This window comes from Erpetoichthys calabaricus, chromosome 4 (assembly GCF_900747795.2).
Source record: "Erpetoichthys calabaricus chromosome 4, fErpCal1.3, whole genome shotgun sequence".
In the NCBI taxonomy this organism is placed as follows: domain Eukaryota; kingdom Metazoa; phylum Chordata; class Cladistia; order Polypteriformes; family Polypteridae; genus Erpetoichthys; species Erpetoichthys calabaricus.
In genome coordinates, this window is record NC_041397.2 from 207,569,919 (window position 1) to 207,595,068 (window position 25,150).

The 25,150-nt window shown below is 35.0% G+C and overlaps 1 protein-coding gene across 1 annotated transcript in view; it reads left to right on the forward strand.

Moving 5' to 3' along the window:
* Positions 1 to 25,150, forward strand: part of cblb (Cbl proto-oncogene B, E3 ubiquitin protein ligase) — a 211,259-nt gene that overhangs the window by 148,520 nt on the left and 37,589 nt on the right. The window contains exons 5-11 of the mRNA XM_028800241.2: positions 1,769 to 1,890; positions 5,367 to 5,504; positions 12,751 to 12,838; positions 12,955 to 13,086; positions 19,447 to 19,647; positions 21,221 to 21,406; positions 24,169 to 24,537. Coding sequence (XP_028656074.1) covers positions 1,769 to 1,890; positions 5,367 to 5,504; positions 12,751 to 12,838; positions 12,955 to 13,086; positions 19,447 to 19,647; positions 21,221 to 21,406; positions 24,169 to 24,537 — 1,236 coding nt within the window. The remainder of the gene's footprint in view (positions 1 to 1,768; positions 1,891 to 5,366; positions 5,505 to 12,750; positions 12,839 to 12,954; positions 13,087 to 19,446; positions 19,648 to 21,220; positions 21,407 to 24,168; positions 24,538 to 25,150) is intronic.

Here is a 25,150-nt window from a genome sequence, read left to right on the forward strand (position 1 = left end):
TGCTTGCTCTCTCTCTCTCTCTCTCTCTCTCTCTCTCTCTCTCTCTCTCTCTCTCTCTCTCTCTCTCTCTCTCTTTTCTTTTACTTTTTCTCCCCCTTAACCGGCTCGCGCTTCTCTATATATGCGGGGAGGACATGGCAGCTGCAGCCCATCAGCCACAGGAACAATCATGGATGTGGGCAGTTTCCCACCTGTGCACTTAAGTGAGAAACGCAGACACCGCAGATCGCGGCTCGCAACTGCTACCACGCCCCCTTGCTAAGCCGCGAGCTATACCCACAGCCTGGCTCGTGGCTCGTTACGCGAACCAATGCTCGTATTTAGAGCTGAATTTTTCGCTCATACTTTCCTCGTATTTTGAATTTCTCGTATACAGAGGTGCTCGTATCTCGAGGTTCCACTGTAATAGCATATATAATATGCAATATACTGTTCATTAATAGGTGCAATAACAATTTATGCTGCTGTACATTGGGCAAAAATAAATTTCTCTGGTTACTTGATCACTTAACACTGTATTTGTCATATTTGAAAATATTTCACATATCTTGTATGAATAGTCTATTTTCTCTGTCTTTTTGTTTAACGTGAATTCTGTTTTTAAATTGTTACTTCTATTTTATTTGTTAAATGCATATTTGGGGTTGTCATAAAAGTAATTTCTTTGTGTTACACAATGACAATAAAGTGCTTAAACTTGAATTTGTTTATTATGTTTTGCAAATGTACTTTATTGTAATCATAAAGTTAATTTCCCTAACTTGGTGATGTTTCTGTTAATGATTTTATTTAAATTTACCTCTGATTCATTAATTTCTTTAAAATATATAAATTTCTAGTAATTACAGAAACTGTTACTATTATGCAAGACTTTTTGGGAGAATCAATTTCTGATGATTAAGATGTTTGTTGAGGATGCTCATTGGGTGTCAACCGCAGGGGGTGTACAGGGTACCACACTACCCACTGAATGGAGGCCTGGGGTAGACCAAGGTCTGATGTGGCCAGCACCACATTACCACCTTGACCCTCATAGGAACAAAATAGTTTAGAAAATGAGATGAGTTACTGATATAAACATTTTCCTCAAAGTAAGGCCAAAGCAACACAATTAGCCACATTAACAATGTTAGTCATCTTTGGCTATGTTTAATAATTTAGTGTTGACAAAAATTAAAAATGTAATACAGGCCATAAAAAAGAGGATTTTAGTTGAAAGTATTTAATTGACTTTAAAATCATCCATCCATGCATTGTTTCCTGAATTAATTTATCCCTTTTCAGGCTAGTTTTGGATGGCATACTCAGCATACAGTCACTAATATTAGGCCAATTTAGAGACATCTAATATTTATACACTTTTTTTATGATCTAGGAAAAAAAATAAATATCCAGAGAGAGAAACAAAAAAAGCACATGAACACAGGGAGAATGTGCACTCAGATAGCTGTCATTATGGGAAACTAGCCCAGGCCTCCAAAGCTGTGAGGCAGGAATTTTAATCACTGAGCTACTAAATTCATTATCCAGGGAAATTAGTTTTTATTTATTTTATTGTGAATGGTGTAGTGATCTGTTGGTTAGCAGACTCTGCAAGAACAATTACCTTTTTGGTTCTTCCAAATCATTTTTAACGTTTAAATGCCTTTGTCATTTCTTGTGATTACTGTACAAACCTTCTCTACTTTATGTGCAGTTGACCACTAGGTATTTGGTTGCACTACATTCTTGATGTCAGACATATTTTTGTGTCTTGCCCTTTTTACAGCCTTGGAGCTCAATATTAAGGAACTGGAATTTTCTGGCAGTGACTCATCCTGGCTACATGGCATTTTTAACATACGATGAAGTGAAGGCTCGGCTCCAAAAATATATTTCTAAGCCTGGAAGGTAACCAGTCCAGCTGTTCAGTCTGAGTTTTTCTGTAATTAGTGCTGTAGTTTGAAGTTATCATTCCCATCTTTTTAATTACTTTACCTTTGCACTTTATAGTGAGGCATGTAGGGGATTTATGGTGCTGATCCTGGGAGGTGCAGCTTAAGGTGATTTAAAAAGTTAAGCATATATGAAATACCTTGCCATATGTTATAAAATAATTGTATTGCCTTGAGCTAGGATTTTTTTTATTTATGTTATGTGTTTCATCATGTATGAAATAATGATAATTTATTACTCACTCAAGGCAATAGGGCTATGATTAGATCATTGTCTTTGCATTAATTTTTTTTATTGTTTTAAAGCAACCTGCCTTAGGAAAGGCTGATTTATTAAGTAAAACAGTTGAAATTCTATTTTTATAATAAAAAATGAAGCAGATATTAAATGACTAATAAAGTGCGTAAAATGTGGTGAATATCCAAGGTTGCTTCAGGTGATTAATTAAAATTTCACCCTTCTGCCAATCTATCTATTACTAAAGGATTGTGGGGGTGTGCTCAATCTCCAAAGTATGAGGCACATGGCAGGATCCAGCTTCAGTCCAGTAAATGGTCTACTACAGGGCTTATTCACATACACACCCACACTAACTTGCTTATACTTTTTCAGTTAAGAGTCACTAGTTAACTTATTGTACATGCCTGCAGGATATGGGAGAAAAGACAGAATCCCAAGAATAAACCTGCACAGGCATGTAAATTATGTGCAAACTCTACATTGATAGTGCCTAGGCTGATGTTTAACTCCAGAGCTGTGAGGCAACAACCTTTGTGATACATGAGGATTTTGTGTTCATTTTGGAACCAATTTATTTTTCACGATATGATTTTTAGTGAAGTCTATTTCAACACCATAATGGTCCCATTAGTTGGAATGAATAGCTTTGACTTGAGATTATTGGCGGACAGTTTGTGGAGATACGGTTGTTATTCTTAGCAATATATGCCTTAGACATGCAAATTGCAAAAAAAATGTATAATTTTTGCAGATATTAATGGTTTATTAGAGAGCCTTTTTACTTGTATTATGGTTGAATCTAATCACAAACAAAAATTTTATATTACTTTTACCCTGGCTGTAACATGTTATCAGAGGTGAATTGACAGAGGTTAGCAGGTCTGCCTAATGGCATCAGCATCCTGGATTCAAATACCAGACACTGTTTGTGTGGAGTTTGCTTCATTTACTCATGTCTGGATGGATTTTTCTCTGGATATTCCAGTTTTCATCAGCACACTTAAGGTGTGTGTTCTGGTAATTAGCAATTGCACATTGGCCCAGTGACAGTCTGTGTTTGTGCATTAGTATGCAATGTCTAGTAGATTGAGACCAGCATAGGCCCCAACACCTCACAAATGCACATTGAGCTAGGCAGATTTGAGATTGTTACAGTATATCTAAGTTTCATGGCCTTATTTCTGTACCATTTACAGCCAGGAAAGTTAAAATCAAGATTCCACAACTCTCACAATGCTGAAGCAGCACACCTTGATTAGGTTAAATGTGACTCAATGAAGAATGAAATACATGTAAGGAAGATGACAGCTGTCATCTCTTTTTAACATGACTGCAGTGTAAATGCCACCCATTTTCTTATTTGATACAGCATATATGCTAAGATCTTCGAACAGAAGGTATTCAGATTGTCAAGATCAGAATGAGGCTTGGGAATCCAGAGAAACGCACATGTCTGATTATTTTATACCGGTTGGCTTTCTTTCTATACCCTGGGCACATTTATTTTTTATACTTTTATCTGAAACCTCCTCCAGGTCTTCCTCAGAGAAATCTTTTTTTCCCTAATCTTACTTTTTGCTGGTGATGTTATTCAATATGTAAGGTTTTCATGATGATGATTTGTACAAACAACCCTCCTTTTATATTGATCCATCCACACATATTCCAGAGTCACAGTTGGCTGACACCTGTATGTACAGAACTATATTCACGGCTGGGTATACAGAACTGGATACAGAGTCGGAACTAACCTCTGCATGGGATTGCAATCACATACTCTGTGTAAAAGTAAATACTTCAGAACTGGATTTAGGGTGAGGTGTACAGAACTGGATACAGGGTGGAAACTAACCCCTGCATGGAACTGCAATCACATATTCTACGTAAGAATAAATTCTTTAAGTAATTACTAAACAGCATATTTTAATTCAGACAGCTTATGCATTAACAAAATCATAGTTACAATTTTTTTAAAAATTTATATCGCCTGTAATTTTAAATATATTCCTAAAATATACTAATGTTCTTGTCAGCAAATGGGTATAGTTTTAGCATCTGCATCACAGTTACAACACCCCCCATTTCTAAGAGTGATATTTCAACATGTGGACACATATGACAGTTGCAGGATAGAGGTGTTTCTAACTTCAGGTAAATGAACTCTGGATATATCCGGCATGATGGATATTCATTTAGCTGTGATAGCATATTGTAGTCAAGAGTGTCCGTTTCATTTACAAAAATCGTGTCAGTTTAGAATGTATTTAGTTTTACTTTGAATGTTCTTGAATGTATTAATTTCTACAGGCTAATTTTAGCACTAACCACTAACCATTTCTCCCTTTTGTAAATCGTTAATCTAATGTAAGCTATATGTATGCATTTGTCAAGCTTAAGATTTTATATTAATAAAGTTAATTATTAATCATTTATCCTGATGCACAAGTTGTTGTTTATACTGAAGGTTACACGATAACATAGTGTAATAGTAGAATGAAGATTATTTTGTTCTTTGAAGATGAGACCCCATGATTTGACACTGAGCTGATGAATTTCCTTTTTTTAACACTACTAATATGGGAAATATTCCAGATCTGCATTTCAACCACTTCTTCTTTTAGATTGCACTTGTTTTTCTCACAGTGCAAAATTGACGAATCCAGCAAGACAGCTAAATGACCATGTACAATTTTATTTGCAGTTCATTTTTAAACAGTTTGTTGCCCTTTAAGAAAGAGTGACATCCACTCAGGGTGTTCTACTGTAAATCTCTACAGAACAGGTTGCTTCTAGTAAATCACTGATTTTTTTATATTTTATATAAATATGAGTTTACAAAGTGAGTTTATTAAGTAATGCATCCATTCAGGGAGAATCAGTATTGATTGCATCTTTATTTTACATTGTAGGAGACATTTGACCTGTCATAATGTTTTTGACCTGTTTTTTGCCATGCATATTTTACAATTGCTGTCATTTTTCAACTGCCATTTCTTAAAAATATCTAGCTGCCAGACTGTGACCTATGTTAATTCCTTAAACCTCATATTGCCGAAGGATTTACTACAATGTACAACCAGTTCAAAATACAAATGTAAAATTGTAGTATTATTATCACTTAACAATTATCTGAATGTTTTTTGTTTAAAATGTCCAAAATGATCAATGGATACCTTTTTCTTTCATTTCAGCTACATCTTTCGATTGAGTTGCACTCGTTTGGGGCAATGGGCCATTGGTTATGTCACCAGCGATGGAAATATACTTCAAACAATTCCACACAACAAACCTCTTTTTCAGGCCTTAATTGATGGCTGCAGAGAAGGATTGTACGTATATATTCAAAGAGAGAGGGAAATATATATATATATATATATATATATATATATATACTATACAGTATGTGGTGACACACCTTTAATTTATTTAGAAAGTGCAAATAAGTGTTATTTGAATAAAAATGTTTTTCAAATAGCAATAGCTGTATTAAATGTACATTTTACGTTTTATTTGTGAAATACTAAACTAATTCCTTTTTTGTCAGAATTGACCTGTTGTATTTTTTTTACGAGATAACTGCTGTTCAGTCATTTTGTGTTTTGTTGAACAGCGTGATAATAAATTCTGTTGTTTTTACAATATTATTTTCCTCTTTATCAAATCCTCCTTTTATCTATTAACTAGCAAAATACCCGCGCTTCGCAGCGGAGTAGTAGTGTATTAAAGAGGTTATGTAAACATATATATACATATATACATATATATACATATCTACATATACACATATCTACATATACATATATATACATATAAACATATATATATCTATACTAATAATAGGCAAAGCCCTCACTGACTCACTCACTCACTGACTGACTGACTGACTCACTCACTCATCACTAATTCTCCAACTTCCCGTGTAGGTGGAAGGCTGAAATTTGGCAGGCTCATTCCTTACAGCATACTTACAAAAGTTAGGCAGGTTTCATTTCGAAATTCTACGCATAATGGTCATAACTGGAACCTCTTTTTTGTCCATATACTGTAATAGAGTGCACCTCGATGGCCGTGGGAGGCGGACTTGCGTATTGCGTCATCACGTCACACATGTAATCACGTGAACTGACTGTGAACAAAGTACGTACAAAACAAGGAAGGGCCCCAAAGAGCGCTGAAGAAAACATTCATTACACAATTGAGAAGGCAGCGAAACAATAAGAAGCGAGCGAGTGACGCATACAAGCATATTCATAAGTGCAGCTACTGTGGAAACAAAGCACGGTGTAAACCGTAAGTTTAAATTAAGTTTATAGAGATGCTCCCGCAACCGTTTGCAATACCATATTCGCGACATACAAGTTTAATGAGAAGACACGAGGTATAAACGAGACTTTGGATCACTTTGTAACAGAGTTAAAATTGCTGTAGCGAGAAACTTTTAAGTGCCTGGTCTTAGCTAACATTAAATTAAGCCGTGGACGTCGCAACATCACACAAGAGAGCAGCTCACGTGAACTGACTGAACTTTGAGGCAAGATTGCTTTTCTCCTGTATAACTATACGTTGCATTCTCAACAGTAAGCTTGCACAGCTTGGTCATATTACAACCGGAGTGCTGAACTGACAATCGTAATAAACAAACAAAAAAACAGCGGAGAACCCGTGGATTAAATAAAAAGGCTGCTTCCTTGGTGAAGCAAGGAAAAAGGAAGACCTTATATGGCATTCATTTATAAAACAGCAGAAAAGCCGTGTAAAGGCTGCTTCACAAAAAAACAGCAGAGCGCCTTATATGAGCAGGCAGTCGGCTAAAGAAGGGAATCAATAAATAACTATAATCGTAATAAACGAACAAAAAATAGCGGAGAATCCGCGGACTACATAAAGGAAATGGGTACCTGAACAGAACAGTGAGTCTCAAATAGCTACACAATAACTATAACAATCGTTATAAACGAACAATAAAAGAATACAGAACCGCTAAGCTAGGAGAAAGGACGGCCTTATATGGCGTTTGTTTATAAAACAGCAGAGAGGCTGTGTAAAGGCAGCTTCACAAAAAAACAGATCCTTAACAAATTGTTATTGGTATATTTTCCCTCAATTTAAAAAGGTTTTCTTTTCTTCTTAATAAAAATTTAAAAGCAGTACTTCGCCGCTTATATATGTATCTATATATGTAGATATGTATATATATGTAGATATGTATATGTATATATATGTGTCTGTATGTGTATATATATATATATATATATATATATATATATATATATATATATATGTGTGTATATATGTATGTGTATGTATGTATGTGTATATGTATATATGTATATGTGTGTGTGTATGTATGTGTGTATATGTATGTGTATATATACTGTATGTTGATATGTGTATATATATATATATATATGTGGATGTGTATATGTACTGTATATACTAGCAAAGTACCCGCGCTTCGCAGCGGAGAAGTAGTGTGTTAAAGAGGTTATGTAAACATATATATACATATACATATATACATATATATACATATCTACATATACACATATCTACATATACATATATACATATATATATATACATATACACATCCACATATATATACATATTCATATTCTTCATATTCTTTTCCTACATTATCAATTGTGTAATGTGTTTTTTGAACAGGTTTGATTCATCGAAGTGATCACTCATGCTGCGTTCAGTCAGTTCATGTGAGCCACTCTCTTATGTGATGTTGCGATGTCCACCGCTTTATTTAATGTTAGCTAAGACCCGGCACTTAAAAGTTTCTCTCTACAGCAATTTTAACTCCGTTACAAAGTGATCAAAAGTCTCGTTTATACCTCGTGTCTTCTCATTAAACTTGTATGTCGCGAATATGGTATTGCAAACGGCAGCGGGAGCGTTTCTATAAACTTAATTTAAACTTACGGTTTACACCGTGCTTTGTTTCCGCAGTAGCTGCACTTATGAATATGCTTGTATGCGTCACTCGCTCGCTTCTTGTTTCGCTGCCTTCTCAATTGTGTAATGAATGTTTTCTTCAGCGCTCTTTGGGGCTCTTCCTTGTTTTCTACATACTGTGTTCACAGTCAGTTCACATGATTATGTGGGAGGCATGATGACACGATACGCAACTCCGCCTCCCACGGCCATCGAGCTGCAGTCTATTACAGTATATGGACAAAAAAGAGGTTCCAGTTATGACCATTATGCATAGAATTTCGAAATGAAACCTGCCTAACTTTTGTAAGTAAGCTGTAAGGAATGAGCCTGCCAAATTTCAGCCTTCCACCTACACGGGAAGTTGGAGAATTAGTGATGAGTGAGTCAGTCAGTGAGTGAGTGAGTCAGTGAGGGCTTTGCCTTTTATTAGTATAGATATGATTCATTTAAACTAATATATGATAATACTAGGGCTATTGCTCTGTTACTGATTACAACATTATGAATCGTAAGGGTGTGCTATTGTAGTAAACTCCTGATGCTATAAATGCCTTGGAAATTATTAATGTACAAAAATGAATATATTAAATTATTAAATACAAAGGAAAGATGAGTAAAGGGAGAAATCAAAATACCATATATAAAGTCAAAACAATGAAACCTATAGCCTCTCTTTGGGCCTAACTGAACAGGTTATTTGAATTTAATTGTATCAGCTATGTGTGGGTCATCAACTTATCTATATCTATCTATCTATCTATCTATCTATCTATCTATCTATCTATCTATCTATCTATCTATCTATCTATCTATCTATCTATCTATCTATCTATCTATCTATCTATCTATCTATCTATCTATCTATTGCCATTGACCTTTAATTTATTTTCATTTTAAATCATGGAGGAAGGTTGTGAAGTCCAGAATGTCATTGCCTTTAAAATAATGTTAAAAATTGTTAATGGCAGGGAAGAGTATTTGCTTTAAAATTTGCTGGTTTTTGTATTTCACATTGAAATGGAAGGAATTATTTAGAATACTGTATTCCATTCATTTGAAATTCAAGATGTAATTAGGGTGAAGGCTACTTAAAGAAATAATAATGCACATGTAACCTAATCATCTCTTTTGAGTTTTTAAAAATAACTAAGCACATGTGAGGAAAGGGAATTCATTTTAATCTGAATGATTAGCACAGATGACTATAAACTGCATGACTCACACTGCTCTGTCTCCCTCACATTTCTGTTCACTTATACTTAATTGTTTAATCTATAGAAATTTCTGTTGTTACCTGAGGGGTCAAAAACATATTCTGAAAACTTATTACTGTGAAATAAGGTTTTCAACCGTTAGGCTCACTGTGGGACTGCTTAAAAACAGGAACTACTTAAGCACATTTATGTTAGGTACAATGCCCAGTGAAGGCTGGCCATATAATCCCTGCAGATTTTTTTTTCTCTAGCATCTCGCCAGATTTTGAGTTTTTTTATTTTTCTGTCTTCCCTGGCCATCTGACCATAGTATCAGATTTATCAATATAATCATGAGAGACTTAAAAAAATGAATCCATATTTAAGTACTCCTCTTTATCTGTTAATTGTATATTATTTAAGTATGTATTGATTTATTCTTTTTTACTTGTTTTTGGTGTTTCATTCAAATATTTATTTCTAATTTTTTGTTTTGCTTTTTTTCTTTAACTTATTGTAAAGCTATAGAAATAAATATTGCTGTTGTTGTGTGTCCATGCTGAGAGAAATCATATATCTGGTGGACCATTTAAAAAGATTCAATCTGTCTATTCCTAGTATGACCAGTACAAGGCAGGAAGCTTCTATTTCAATGTTTGATTTTTGTTCTTTGTGTCTTTGCTCTGGTCAGTATCAAATAAATACCAGTTGTAACAGCCAACCTCACTCATTCAAGATAAAAGCAATCCATCTTAGCTCCCAATGTCTCAAGTAGGGATATGCTAGACATCCCACTTCCGTCTGCATATCTATTTACTTCTGTGATAGCTACTTTTCATTGATTGTTCATATTTTCAAAGTTATCGTAATCTTACACTTGCTCCTCCACATTGCTTCGTGCTGAATTGCGAGTAGAATAGGCTGTTGTCTTGTGCCTCAGGATTTCACTAGTTAATGCATTCTGGCACAGCTATCACCTTGATTCCTGTATTCAGAATCTTTTATTGTAAGCTGATCTGGATTTAGAGGAATAAAAATGAGTTGTCTGTATAAGAAAGCAGAAGTTTGTTTGCACATCGAAGAAATCAATATGTTTAGCAGCTTTAAATCCCAAATTGTTATCTTTATTTTTGGAGTTATTATAAGTATTAAAGGATGACTGACTAGCTCCATTCATAATCAGATACTGTTAGTGACAACAGTGTACTTAAATAATTTTATCTTTGCTCGTTTAAATAATATGAAAAGCCACTTAAGTCTTTGTTATTTGTTTTCCATATCAGTTATCAGTTATTTAACAGTTTTCCTAAATTATGATTTTTGCACTGAAAAGAAGCATGGTTGCTGAAAAACTATTATTTAATATTGTAGTATAATAAACCATTTTCAGTCTGTTATTCAAGAGAAATTTTATTCCAGTAGCAATGGTCTTATACCAGGAATCTGTCCTGTCACATCCTCACTCGGAGAGAATTTTCATAGATGCCACTTGTTATGTCTCATTTTCCCACTTTACTACATAAATTGCTGGTAAGCATTTTGGGAGAATTATGAGGTTCCTGCTGTTTTGTCACTTAATATACAAAAAAGCAATTAAAGATACTGTAAAAATTAAAAAAAACCTAAACTAAATGCCTTAAGCAGGTATCACATCGCTTCAAATACAGTTTAGCCATACTGCATTATTGAATAAGATGAAAGGTAAATTTATGTTACTCCTTAGCTCATTTGGGTAGCATTATTTTCTGTGAAGTATCACAGTAGGAACTATGACTTTAAAGACATAAATGTAAACTTGTTCTACCCATCTGTTCCTCAGCACGTAAACCCAGAATAATGGTGGTCACCCTTCTTATTGAAAAAAATTATACATTTTTGTTTTGTTCAGATAAAACCTTGTATTTTGGAAGTTAATGATATGGGAAGTGGTTAACACTGCTACCTTACATCTTCATAGTTTGTATCCTGGACTGAATACTGTCTATGTGGATTGTGAATGCTTTTACAAATTTATAGCACTGTGGTCCAGTTTGTCTTTGAATCTTAAGTTCAAGCTGAAATGTATTATCATGTATATGTAATGCGGTGGACTTCTTACTTGTGTCCTTGGAACAGTGACAGTGGCACATTGCCAATGAAAGACACACAAACTAAAAACAAGAATATTTAGATTGCACCTTATTTATATACAGTAGTATATGTACTGTGTACAAAAATGCATTCAGTGTTTCTTATTATGACTTACAGTTCTATGGATAGAAACTGTCTTTGAATCTACTTGTGCACGCATGAATGCTCCAGAAGTTACCAGTCGGAAAAAGGACTGTGCAGAACAGCTGAGGTCTACTACCATTTGGCTTTCTAAGGCAGCAAGTGTTGATATGTCCCGAATAAAAGACATCAAGGCGCTGGTAGTATTCTGTGCTACATGCAGGACTTTATATTCTGTTGCTGAGCATGTGCCCTACCAGGATGTGATACATCTAGCGAGAACTGACATCACTATGGACATGTAGAAGCTTGTGAGAACAGGAGAAATGCAAACTGTCAAATGTCTGTGAAAGTAAAGGTGGTGGTTCTTGATGACCACTGAAATGTGCTGTGCCCACTTGAGGATCATCAGTGAAAGTCACTTCAGACAGTTTAAAGCTGATAACCCTCTCAACAACAATCCCTTCAATGTACATGGCATGGCAATGTTGGAAACTTTGATTCCTTATGACCAGTTCTTTGGTTTTGATGATATTAAGGAAGAGATTGTTGTCCTGGCACCATTGTGCTGGCAGGTAGACCTGTGCTCTGTAGGCTATGTTGTCACTGTTGGTAATCAGGCCCACGATGGATGGTGGGGTCATCAGCAAATTTAATTGATTGAGTAGTAGCTGTGACTGGCAACACAATCAGAGATGGAGTAGGAGCAGAGAAGGGGTCTCAGCCCACTACCCTGTGGACTGCTAGTGTTGAGGTCTGTATGGAGGATGTGATGTTGCCAGAACACACATGCTGAGGCATGTTGGTTAGGAAGTCCAAAATCCAGTTGTAGAGGGTGACACAATGTCCAAAGTTGAGGAGTATGATGATTATCTTGGATGGTATAGTCTTAAATTAATGAGTTAAGAAAATGAATTGCTGACAGCATTTTGAATCATTTAAGATAGTAAAAATGAAGCCATTTTGACATGTTTGACTTGGTTTATACAGTTCACATAAAAGGATCAGAGAACATAATTAGTTCAGTTTTTATAACCATATGTATGATTGTTACGTCTTACAATAAATAATGGTTAGACCAGAATGTCATTGTCTAAATGTAAATAACTTTCCAGCAAAATGACAGCCTTATCAGTTAATGCAATATTTAAGTTATTACTATTACTGCTGTTGTAATTATTACTTTTAAACCAAAAAAATATATTTTTTATTCATTCCACAGTTATCTTTACCCAGATGGCAGAGCTTATAACCCCGATTTAACAGGTTTATGTGAACCTACACCACATGATCACATAAAAGTTACGCAGGTAGGCTCTTATCAAAATACTATTTCCATAACCGTGCCAGTTTATACTCTTTATGTTCTTTGCTAGGTTTTTATCTTCAACATTATTCCTTGTAACCCTTGTGCTTTGTTTTGTAGGAGCAGTATGAACTATACTGTGAGATGGGTTCCACATTTCAGTTGTGTAAAATATGTGCAGAGAATGATAAAGATGTGAAGATTGAGCCTTGTGGACACCTGATGTGCACCTCCTGTTTAACTGCTTGGCAGGTATACTTCTTTGCTGGCACCCCTGTAAATTACATTGAACTATTATATTTATTTCTTTTTCTTAGCAGAATTTAACAGTCTTGTTGGTCTTTTAAAGTTAGTTGTAAATTGGTAAGTAAGACTATCTTAACCAATTAGCCCTCTTCAGAAATTATCTTCACTATGCAATATAGTTGCCTATATTAACCCCCTTTCTTTTTATATAATGGAACAGCATTTGCCAACTTCTGGTCTTTAACAGAAAGTGAAGCTTGTTTACCTTCTAATACCAAACTCCCTACTTCATTTTCAGTTCTCTGAAAACTAATATAAAGTGTTTGTATGTGTAATTAATAAATGTTTTAGGGACCAAGGATAAATATCAGCTAGTGATCAAGATTTGTTTTCTGCCTTTTAAATCTTGTCAGCACATTCCTCTCTGTAAGGAGACCTGGGTTCGCTTCCCAGGTCCTCCCTGCGTGGAGTTTTCATGTTCTTCCCGTGTCTGAGTGGGTTTCCTCCGGGTGCTCCAGTTTCTTCCCGCAGTCCAAAGACTTGCAGGTTAGGTACATTGGCGATCCTAAATTGTCCCTGGTGTGTGTGTGTGTGTGCCCTGCGGTGGGCTGGTGCCTTGCCCGGGGTTTGTTCCTGCCTTGCGCCCTGTGCTGGCTGGTATTGCCTCCAGCAGACCCCCATGACCCTGTGTTAGGATATAGCGGGTTGGAGAATGACTGACTGACTATTCCATGGCTATGGATTGTAATTCCTAGCAATTCTTTATTTAAAAGTCAACTCCTGACTTTATCAAAATGTTTTTGTTTAATTAGTTTCTTATTCATCTTTCATGCTTTGATATGTATCAGCAACTGAGGACTATTTTTAATTTTAATTTCAGCTGATTAAAATTGTCAGGAATATCAGTTCATTTCAGTTTAGTCTTATATAGTGCAATATACCGGTACATGGAGGGCATATTCAGAGCACATACACATATTTATATGTGTAATATGATACCTCATGCCTGTACTTTACAAAATAAATGTCAGAGTTGTAAAGGATGCGGAAATTACGTAATTAAAGTTTTTTTTTAATTTCAGTACTGGCTTTAAACTTAAAATTAGCACTGAAAATGAAATTAACAAAACATATTGAAGTGAAAAGATAACTAAATTGATAAATGCTGCTACAATATCAAAGGAAGAACTCCCACAAAATGAAGCAATTCTTTTTGTCCTACAATATTACCAGTTTCAATATAATGAACCACACTGCATGTTAACATATTTTATTTATTGTGTTTCTTAAAATCAAACTCCCCACTACTGATCACTCTGCATTTTCAAAAAACAGTGCTATAAAGAGCACATCACTAAAGCATGTGTGCATACCTGAGACTCTTTGTTCCTTTTTAATTACTTCTCATTTGCTTTATTGCAATGATTTGTGAGGTTTCAGTATGATACTGTCATTGCACACAGTGCACAGTGCCAGTTGTAACTGGGGGACTTTTCAAACATTTGGACTGAAAAGAAAATCCCAAGAAGAGAAACAGTACTACTCTTTGGTTTTAAACAGTCAATCTGGAGATTGTGCAAGGCAAGCAAGCAAGCAAAAGAAACCAAGTAACTTTAGGGATTGACGGTGTGTAGCTTTTTTTTTTTTTTTTTTTTTTAAGTGCACTACAAAAAGTTTTAAAAATCAATGGATTTTTAATGGATCTTGTCATGAGCACTTATTTCTCTTTATCATGCCATTATATGTTGAGATCTTCTGCACCACTTGTAAATATAATGAAACATTTTTTATTCTGTATTTAAAGCAGTATGAAAGGTTGAAATCTTGGACTTATGTAGTGCTGTTGAAATAAGATGAGCATGAGCATGTGGAATTGTTCTCTGAGGTAGACAGTACTATTTTAAGAAACATATTTAGATGTCAGTTGAGCTATCTTGCAGCATAACCAGTAAAAATGCTGTGTTCTTTTAGTTATCACTAATCATTAATTGTCTGTATTAAATAATCTCTGTTAATAAGAATTAATTAGTCTATAAAATGTTTTGGAAATAGTTTACAGAACCCGTTTAACACAAAAGGAAGTCTGCTACAGATGCAAATGACTTAAATAGAATTGTCCAGCTTAGTTCCAATCGCACCTGTCTGCTCAATATCAAATAGATACTTGAAGTAAAATCATTATGAAAGAAACAATTTTCCTAGTAAGCTCAGGAAAACAAATCGGTTTTTGCTCCCAAACCCAAAATTCTAGATTCAGGGGCTTAAAATTTAGGATGTATGGACATTTTTGATTCTTATAAAAAATGATTGCCTATTTTATTTAAGTGGCAGCAAGAATAAGTGTTTCATTAAAATGTCTCTAAAACAATCTTAGAAGACTATTCTCACAGTTTTAAATGGTATGTGAGCAGGTTAGTATGTTATGCAACCACACTGTGAACATGGTTAGAAGAGACTACCCGAGAATGAATCAAAGTTGGTTTAAGGCTTAAAACGATTCAAGTGCAGTAGAATAAGCAATTAAAAATAAATGGCAATGAGTTTAGTTGGGGAAAAAAGAGAGTGAAGTATAATGCCTTGGCATTACATAAATGGACCAGGGGCATCTTTCAGAACTTTGTGTTCCAAGAAACCACACTACAGCACGAGTTAACAAAGGTTATGTTATGGCATGATGTGGATCAAATGCACAGGCAGCTATTCATGCTTACTAATTTACATCAACATATTGAGGAGTGATAGCCACCATAGCTGCCGCTGTATCTAAGTAGGCCATGCTGGCAACGAGATGTACACGTTGTATCTTCTTCTATTGACTTAAGTAAAATGTGAAAGTAGCAGGATCATAATCTACTCATAAGAGTCAATAACCTTGAAAAGAGTGGCATATATATTAAAGTGGCACATATTTAAACACTGAATATCAAGGCAGATAAGGAAAAAAAGACAGTGAGAGAGCTGGGCAGAATACAGCAGATGTGTTTTCTGTAGCACAGTCTTTTTAATTCATGAAATACATAGTATTGAAAATATTTTTCTTTGTCTAGTATAATACTGATGGATGATTTAACAGGGTTTTAATGTTATTAAAGCAGAATATTTTTTTAATAGGAGTGAGACAATAAATATTAGTCTGATTTAATACATTTAACCTTTCCTTTGTTTTTAATCATCCATATTGGCTCATGGTGTAACCTTTAAAGCAGTTTAGTTTCTTTACTTTTTAGCATACATCTATAATTAAAAGCATAAGCTTCTGTTTGCTTTGCAGTAGTAGAAAGATGCCTTTCATAATGTTTCTGCATGAAGCATTAAGAATTGATAAAAGTTGAAAGAATCGTAATTCAAAGCACAATCTTTATTAATAAACAATATGTTATACCTTAGTATGTTGCAGGTTTTGTATTAGATGCATTATCTAGCATTTATTAATTTATTCACTTACAAAATGGCTATCATTGCCAAGTATTATCTACTGTATATATATAAAATCCCTGTGTGTGTCCAGGTATCTGTGTGTGGGTGTCTTCTGATGAAGTGCGCATGCGCGGGGCACGGTGTGACACGCGATATTACTGTCAGAGAAAGTTAGAGGCGTTTTACTGAAATACAAACCAGTATTACTGCGAGAGGAAATTAAAGGTACACAATACAGTGACGCATATTACAGCCACATACAAGCCAGTATTACTGTCAGAGGAGATTAAAGGCATATTCCCGACGCGCACGCCTGTATTACCGGCAGAGAAAATTAAAGGTATATTATGGACGTACAAACCAGCGGACGTACAAGACGGTATCCTTCAATAAGGGCGCGCACAAAAAGGCGAGCCTCAAAAGGGCGACCTCAATTGGGCGCAGCGAATAAAGGCGCGCGTAAATAAAGATCTGCACCTTTGTTGCTCTTCACATATTCCAGAGCCATTTGAACTAAATTATCTACGAACGCCTTTATTCGCCGCACTCAATTGAGGTCGCCCTTTTGAAGCTCGCCTTTTTGTGCGCGCCCGTATTGAATAGAGCCGTACAAGACAGTATTACTGTCACAGAAAATTAAAGACACACAATACATGGCGGCAGCCCACGAAGAACAGTCAGCTCAGCAATTAAACATCAACAAGTAAACATTGCCATTTAATATAGACTGTTCCTACTAATGTTTATGCACTACTGTTCTAGCGCCCGTTATTGTAACGGGCTAAATAACTAGTTATTGTCTGTTTTTTTCACCTGTATTATTATTATTTATTGTATCAGTATGCTGCTGCTGAAGAATGTGAATTTCCCATTGGGATTAATAAAGTATCTATCTATCTATCTAGTAGGTAATATTCTCTTCACTCATGTAAATGCCCGTCTTTTCTATTTTTAATCAAGCAAAGGGAGTAAACCCATTACACTGCACGCTGTTGTGACATGGCCATCCAGTACGAAGTGACTCGTTTTCTGCTCCACAGACTCAAAGTTTGTTTTAGCAGTCACACCATTTCTGCTTTGATCAGAGGTTTTAGTGAAGGCGGGCACCAATCTATGGAGTGTGTGGGATAACCATATACTGAAGACTTTGGCTTTAGGCTGTTGCATTGAGTTATGCATTGATGTCTCATTTCAGCATTTAAAAAGATTAATTATAGCTTACATGGATCAGCCCAATCAGTTGCTTATTTTTAATTTCTGTTTAGGCTGATCATCAAAAGTTCAGAGGAAAGAGGCTCACTGCATTATTTAGTTTTATTAATATTTATAGTGGATTTTATTTAGTTAGAAAGCATTTGTTCTTGACATTTTCACAAGTTAGGAAAATGTTATTCTTCATTTTTCTCATTTTAACATTAGTTTGCCATTTATCTCACTTTTATATGGTTTGATTGGCTTTGATTAATTTATTTTGCAAATTGGTTTAATTTTTAGTTTTGTATTTATTGTACTACAAATGAAACCTAGAGAAAAATTTTGAAAGTCAAGTTGTGTGTATTTAACATCCTCTGTATTTTGAAATATTTAACTTATGTTTAATTTATCTTAAATATTTTTCTATTGGACGTTATATTATTTAAGTACTGTTAATCTAAGGTCATAACATGAACACTAATTTCTTTTAAATTTACTTTATTAGAGTTTGTATAGTCTTCTCTATCTATCCATTTATAATCTGTTAATAAAAACGGGTTAGAAAATGAAAAAACAGATATTAAATAATGTTTCCGCATTATTTTACATGAGAAAAATAAGAATGCTTTCCAGACCATAAGTAAAATTCCGACCCACTTTTTCACCAATATCACTGAAACATTCTTGAATCTGTACTGTATATAGCCATCAACCCTTGAATTCTTCATGATATAAAATAGTTTATTTATCAATTACCTAATAAGGAAACTGTTCATGAGGTCATTAAGGGAAATGTTTCTGCACATAAGCCTATATTTGAGATATAAGAGAGAAATTGGGACTTCTCTGTTGTCATGTAGAGGAAAGGCTCCCCTTCAACAACCAGCATTGTGGACTGGTCTTTCAACATTATGCAGTTAGGAGGTTCATCCAGTGGAGGCAAGTTTAGCGAGGTAGTCTTGGAGGCTGGAAGGAAACTACCTTTAACATGGCTTTCCCCCAGTTTTTTTTAGCCATTTTCCAAGATTACACAGATGTTTAGTGATAAATGCAGCCACTGTAAACATTATTCTTTGTGGCAAAACAAAAACATCAAAGAGCGCGTGGACGCAACAGCAGTGTGGCTGTTTATACAAGCACTCTCACATGGCACAACTTTCCACACTTTTTCAGACTTGTGTCAGGTAAAATGTGCCTATGTGATGTTTCTGAAAAGAAACAGTCTAGATACTGAATTTGTGACATAAAGAAACTAATAGTCATTATGGTGAACAGTCTGATTTCATCAAGAGGGATGACTACTTGACTTAGTAAGTTTATATTAGCAATTTTTGCAATTTACATTAACACTCATTGGACTAGTAACTCAATCTGGCCAAGAAAAATATCACGCAGCTCAGCTCACTCCAACCCTCCTCAACACCATCTCCTCAAAATCTTTTTTCCTTAAAATGTAGCTCCATGGCTGTCAATGGTAGGGAGATATGCATAGAGCAAAGTTACTTGCTCATTTTTGTCTCAGGGTGTTACCCCCCTCAAAAGGTGCCTGTAGCTTACATCTTAGGGTAAGCCTCAGTTAAGACATTTTGTGCTTTAAAAGCTGTTGTATGTTTGTTTGCCTGTCTATAGTATAGTCTATAAGTCCTTCTTTTTTTAATTGCAAGGACCATATCTAAAAGTTTTAAGTTTTATAGCAGTCATGCTGTGTTCTGTTACACATTAATCACAGAACTGCCTCTAAATCTCTTTGTCTAGGAATCTGAAGGGCAAGGATGTCCATTTTGCCGATGTGAAATCAAGGGGACAGAACCAATTATTGTGGACCCTTTTGATCCACGTGATGAAGGTGCTAAGAGCAATTTTATTGAGAATTTCAGTTCCCAAATGCTGGATGTAGAAGATGATGATGACAAAGAAGAATTACTTGTTATGAATAGACTTGCTTCTGTCAGAAAAGTAAGTAGCATATCAATCAGAATGCAGATTATGACGGTTTTAAATGTTTATGTATCACCTGCTGTATATCGTCTACTTTGGGGCATTGAGCAAGAAATGACTCCAGATGTTCAGAAAATAATATTTATTTAAAAAAAAGTGTTTGTGCTCTATCATAGATTATTATGTGCCATCATAATTCATTTAGTCTTACCTTAAAGTACTTCTGTGAAGCGGGTAAGTGCCTACATTATTGATTTTTGGCACACTGCCCCTAGCTGTCACCCCCCAGTGTTGTGTGTGTTTGTTTGTTTTTTGAAAACTTGGCATACATGTATTTGTATACATGTTGCAGAGCTCAAGTTCAACAAGTCTGCTGCAAAGAAAAAGAGCACCCCTCACGTAAGAGGTTCAGTTCTGCACTCTGTGTGCAGTGCGGATCACAGTTTACATCCTTGGAGTGCTATGGGTAACAGCTTGTAAGGGGAGAGCTGCAAAGTTTTGATAAACCAATAATAATACATTTCTCAAAGAAAATTCTAAAAAGGTTAAAATTAAATTTTAAAGTGGTAAATAAAAAAAGTTAAGAGTACAATTTAACTGCATTATCCCGTATATACTGTACATATAGTCCTTTTGACTTTTTCTTATAATGTGTTTTCTTTACTCAAGACCAACTGTTTGAATCTAATTTTCAAGTAAAGAGTTTTTTCTGTTTTGCATAACAACTAAACAGGCAGACAACAATATAGTATACATTAGAATCCTCTCCCAACAGCAAGCGTAATATATTTTAAAAAAAGTGAAATGGATTACATCTACAGTTACACAGGGTAATGCTAGTGAATGAGTTAAAATTACTTTTTAAGAGAAGATGATCAATTTTAAATGCTCATCAGAATAACTCTGCATTTTGGTTTACACACGTTTAGCATTTCCCATACTTTGTAGATATGTGGTTTTAAAGTGTACAGTTTCCATCTATATTTGATATACCAAAACAAGTCTAAATAGGCCATTACAGACCACTCTATATACAGCAAAGCAGCATTAATAGTTATACCATCTTTTATATTCTGTTTGGACCAAGGTGCAGTAGTTAATAATGCAACTATGATTCACTGATCACACATAAGAAAGATTTTATTCATCACCTCATTATGTCTTTGTGATATGCACGGTCTATGAGTCATGGGGTAGATAGTACTTTGCACAAAGCTTTAATATGTCAGTTAAAGCTCTTTATTTTTATTTGTGGTCAGAACTAAAATACTTTTGCTAATGTACTGAGTATTAGTAGCACTGACTAACTTAACTGTTAATACTTACCGGACGTTTTCATGATAGTATGTATTAAGTTTGAATCCCGTAGTAGAGCAGTGATATTATTTGTCACTTCACCTACCCAGAATGGTATTTATTTCTATGTTAGAATATAAAATGAGTTAGAAATGTAAGGAGGGAGAAGAAAACAGAAAAGTTTTGAAAATTTCAGTGACATGCAACACATTAGTAAGCATATTTATTTTCTTTATTTAAAATTTTTTTTTATTCATATAGTAAATACTGATATTGTCCTTTTGTTTGCATTCAGTACGCTGAAAGTCAGAATTCCCCAGTGACATCACCGAATTCTTCACCTTTAACACAAAGGCGGAAGCCCCTTCCTGATCCTTTGCAGATACAACACCTTAATCTTCCCCCTGTCCCTCCTCGGTTGGATTTGATACAGAAAGGAGTGATCCGCTCTCCATGTGGCAGCCCAACAGGGTCACCTAAAGTAAGTGTTTAAATTTATTGTTGTATTTGTTAGGAGTGTGGACAGAATGATATTTCAAACATTAACAAAAGTCAGTTGTTAATGGCACTGAGAAGTTTCCATATAGGCTGGAATTTTTTAATTGAAATTGTATTGACTCTGTTAAATTGTCTTTCTTGTCTGTCCTTTCATTTGCAATGGTAACACAACTTTATTTTGCATTGTGCATTTTAATAAGCACTAGCCCAAAGTGGTTTGTACATTAGTTAGAATACTACATAAAACAATGAAGTAAATTTAGGTAACAGAAGCTGTTAAAGAAGAAAGTCAATAATTCAGTAAATCAAATACCAAGTTTACAAAGAACACCCATTCAGTGCGGGCACTGTGACAGAATGCTTCAGGCCTTTTATACCGCCTTCTCAGTTTTTGCCCAAGTCTTGTGTGTGTTGTTAAAGTGTTCTGGATGGGGACATAGTTTATATATAGTAAAGCCACACTCTCTGGTTTAAGAGATTACTTTAGGAAAGTGTCAAAAAATTGAAAGAGGCTTAAAAAGAAGTTAAAAGACCAAATGCCTGTCTTTATAGTGTATGAGGCTGCCAGGCATCAGAGCACAACATCAAATTAAAATTTACAAGCAGTGCAGCATTAGCTATGCTTCTGAAGAACAGCACTTGTCTGCTACAGAATAAGCCCCTGTGATCAACAATTTCATGTCACCTCCACTTTCATACATATGATTGAACAAGTACTCGGTGATCAGGTCCCTAAGTACCTCCCAGGACCAGGTTTGAAGTATTTCTGTATGTCTGAGTCACACCTGCTTATAGTCTCTTAAGGTATCTTGGATAGGTGGACATTTGTTAACAATTTAATCTACATCTACTCATACAATGAAACAATTTTGCCTTCATGGTTCACAAATTTTCCTCTCACTTTAGAATGCATGTGACTGTGGTAGTTAATTCAAATCTATTACTAAATGATGAGTAAGTTAAGATAAAAAGGAGCCCAGGCAGACAGAAGATAGCTAGATATAAGGCTTTGATTTTTAAAAGTAATAGCACTCTGTTTTGTAGCTTGAAGATAATTAAGTATTTTCTCTATGTGTGAAGAAAAAGAGAAATATTGTATTACAAAATGAAGAGGTTTATCATGATTATTGGTAACTTTTTAGCATAATCAGATAATTTATCAGAGTAAAAGGAAATTATAGATAAAAAAGGAACTAAGGCTATGCCACTGTCAAAATAACCACTAGCCACATCTCTTAAGTCACACAATGCACCACCAACCAAATGTTTGTCTAGAGATACATCAGGACATTGGCCTGAGTTTTCTTTTTCTTTGCCTTTATCATACCAACAACCAGTTTGGTTCCATACAATACTAATCTACTAAAGGCTGGGTTTAGTACAGAATATGTGCCAAAAAGGCAAGAAGAAGACTAGAGACAATATAACTCAACAATTTCTTAATGAGAATGTCTTGATGCATGCTCAATAATCCAGGTAAGGAAATTCTAGAAAGTTGATTCAGTTCATCTGGACATAGTTCTGTTCCAGGAAGATACGTTACATCGCTCATCCAAGTGACTTCCTCAGTCTCGAGACTGAGGAAGTAACTTGGATGAGTGATGTAACGTATCACCCTGGAAAAGAACTATGTCCAGATGAACTGAATCAACTTTCTAGAATTCTTAATGAGAACATGTGGGCCTTTTACCTCTTTTTGGATCTGGGGATGGAAAACACACCACAAAAGTTATGTTTTATTTATCAATATGTTTTTTATACAAAATTTTATATTCAGAAAACTCAAATAATTATTCATAATTTATAGTAATGAATAGAAATAATGTGTGAATAAAAACAGCTTGAAAGGAAGGAATAATTATTAGCCCACAGTCAAAAGCTTTGAAAATGAAGACACTTCAAATTCATTGCGTCTCATTTCGGACTTCTGCACCAAGATTAGCAGGGAAGAAGTCCAAAAGTGGATGTGGAAATTATTCTTTATTAACATGTTACTCTTCTATGCTGTTGTATACTTGAAGCATGTTCTCATCCAGACGTAGTAGTTTGGTGCCAGGTGCCATGTAATTGGGGAAAAAAATTCTCAACCTTAATAAATATCTTCCTCTGACCTCACTAGCAGACCTTTGAAATTTTTGTCATTGAAGATTTGTCTGCTCTGTGGACCAACAAAAATGCTTTCCTTAATCTTGGCAACAGTTATTCGTGGAAATATCAAATATTTCAAATAGCTAAGTCATTTACCTTCTTTGTTAGTTGTTTTCACAAATGTTTTCATCAATCCAAGTTTTGTATGAAGAGGAGGACAAGATATCTTTATTGGGTATGTAAGTTGTTTATGTGTCGCACTCTTCTGCTTATGGAGTGGAAATTGATTGCAGTAATAAAGTACACAGTAGAAACATGTAAGGGTAATTTTTTGATCAGTAGGCCAAAATCATTCATTTAAATCCAAAGTTGTTCAGAAAAATCTTTGTCCATTGTTATTTAAGCCTTTTTTAACTTTAAATTGAACTCTATGCAAATCATGGCAGCATTTTTCTATAATCTTTTAATAAATATTTTACAAATAAAAAATAAAGTTGCATAAGTTTGCAAATTTTTTATATTCTGGAGTTTTAATGGTAATCATATTAAACCACTCACATTTAGAAACGTTTGCAAAGGTTGTCTGTGTAGTTTCCTAATTAAAAGTCAAATTTCAGCTAAAAGAATAAAAAATATATTTTTTTCTTTTTCTTTTAGTCTTCTCCGTGTATGGTAAGAAAACAAGATAAGCCCCTCCCAGCTCCTCCGCCCCCACAGAGAGACCCACCTCCACCTCCACCCCCAGAGAGGCCTCCACCAATTCCGCCAGATTCACGGCCCTTACGTCATCCTCACAGCACTCCAAGTTTGCCCTCGAGAGAACTCCACATGCCCGCTGAGGCGTGGTGCCCACGTGAGAATGTGGGTCCTGGCCTTCACACAGACTGTCGGCCTCCTGCAGACCGTTCTCCAAAACTGGGCCTCACTGCACCCACACAACTTAATGGGAGACATACCTGCTTAACAACAGATTCAGGATTTGGGCGACAGAAGCCTCGAATTGACTTTCCCCCTGATGGTTCAAAGGTAAAATGCTAAAGTATGCCACTGGTGTTAGCCATTAAATATTAGAAAGAGTGATATATATTTTATTTAGTTAAATACTGATCAACCTGATAGACAAAAGTTCTGAGAGAACTGCTCTTACGATCAATATGTATGGAGCAAATAATAAAAAAAAATTTTGTAGCAGTACAGGATATGTACATTGATTGTTCCATTTGTTAATGCTATATATTTCATATTGTTTTTGTAATTTGCTAACACATGCACAATGTCATTTGCTTTGTTTTTAGGACAGACGTTAAAATTACAGTGTTATCTTTACATTTATCAGTAACTAAAGTTGTTTTTTTTTCTTTTTCCTAAGAACAGTACTAGAATGATTTACCTCTGAGTAATCCTAGCTTTGAATAATAACTACATATTTATTGTAGTTTTCACGGTTTTCCTTCTTCTACTGAAAAGTATAATTTTGTTAAGAAAAGTAAAATATGGACATTATTTTAGTAGTTTGGTAAGTATCTGTTAGCAAATTCAGTATGGGTCAGATCAATAGGATTTTGTGCCTAAATTAGGAATATAGCTACTTCTAAGATAGCAAGTACTAAGTCTTTAAGTGCCAAGAGGTACTAAAGAA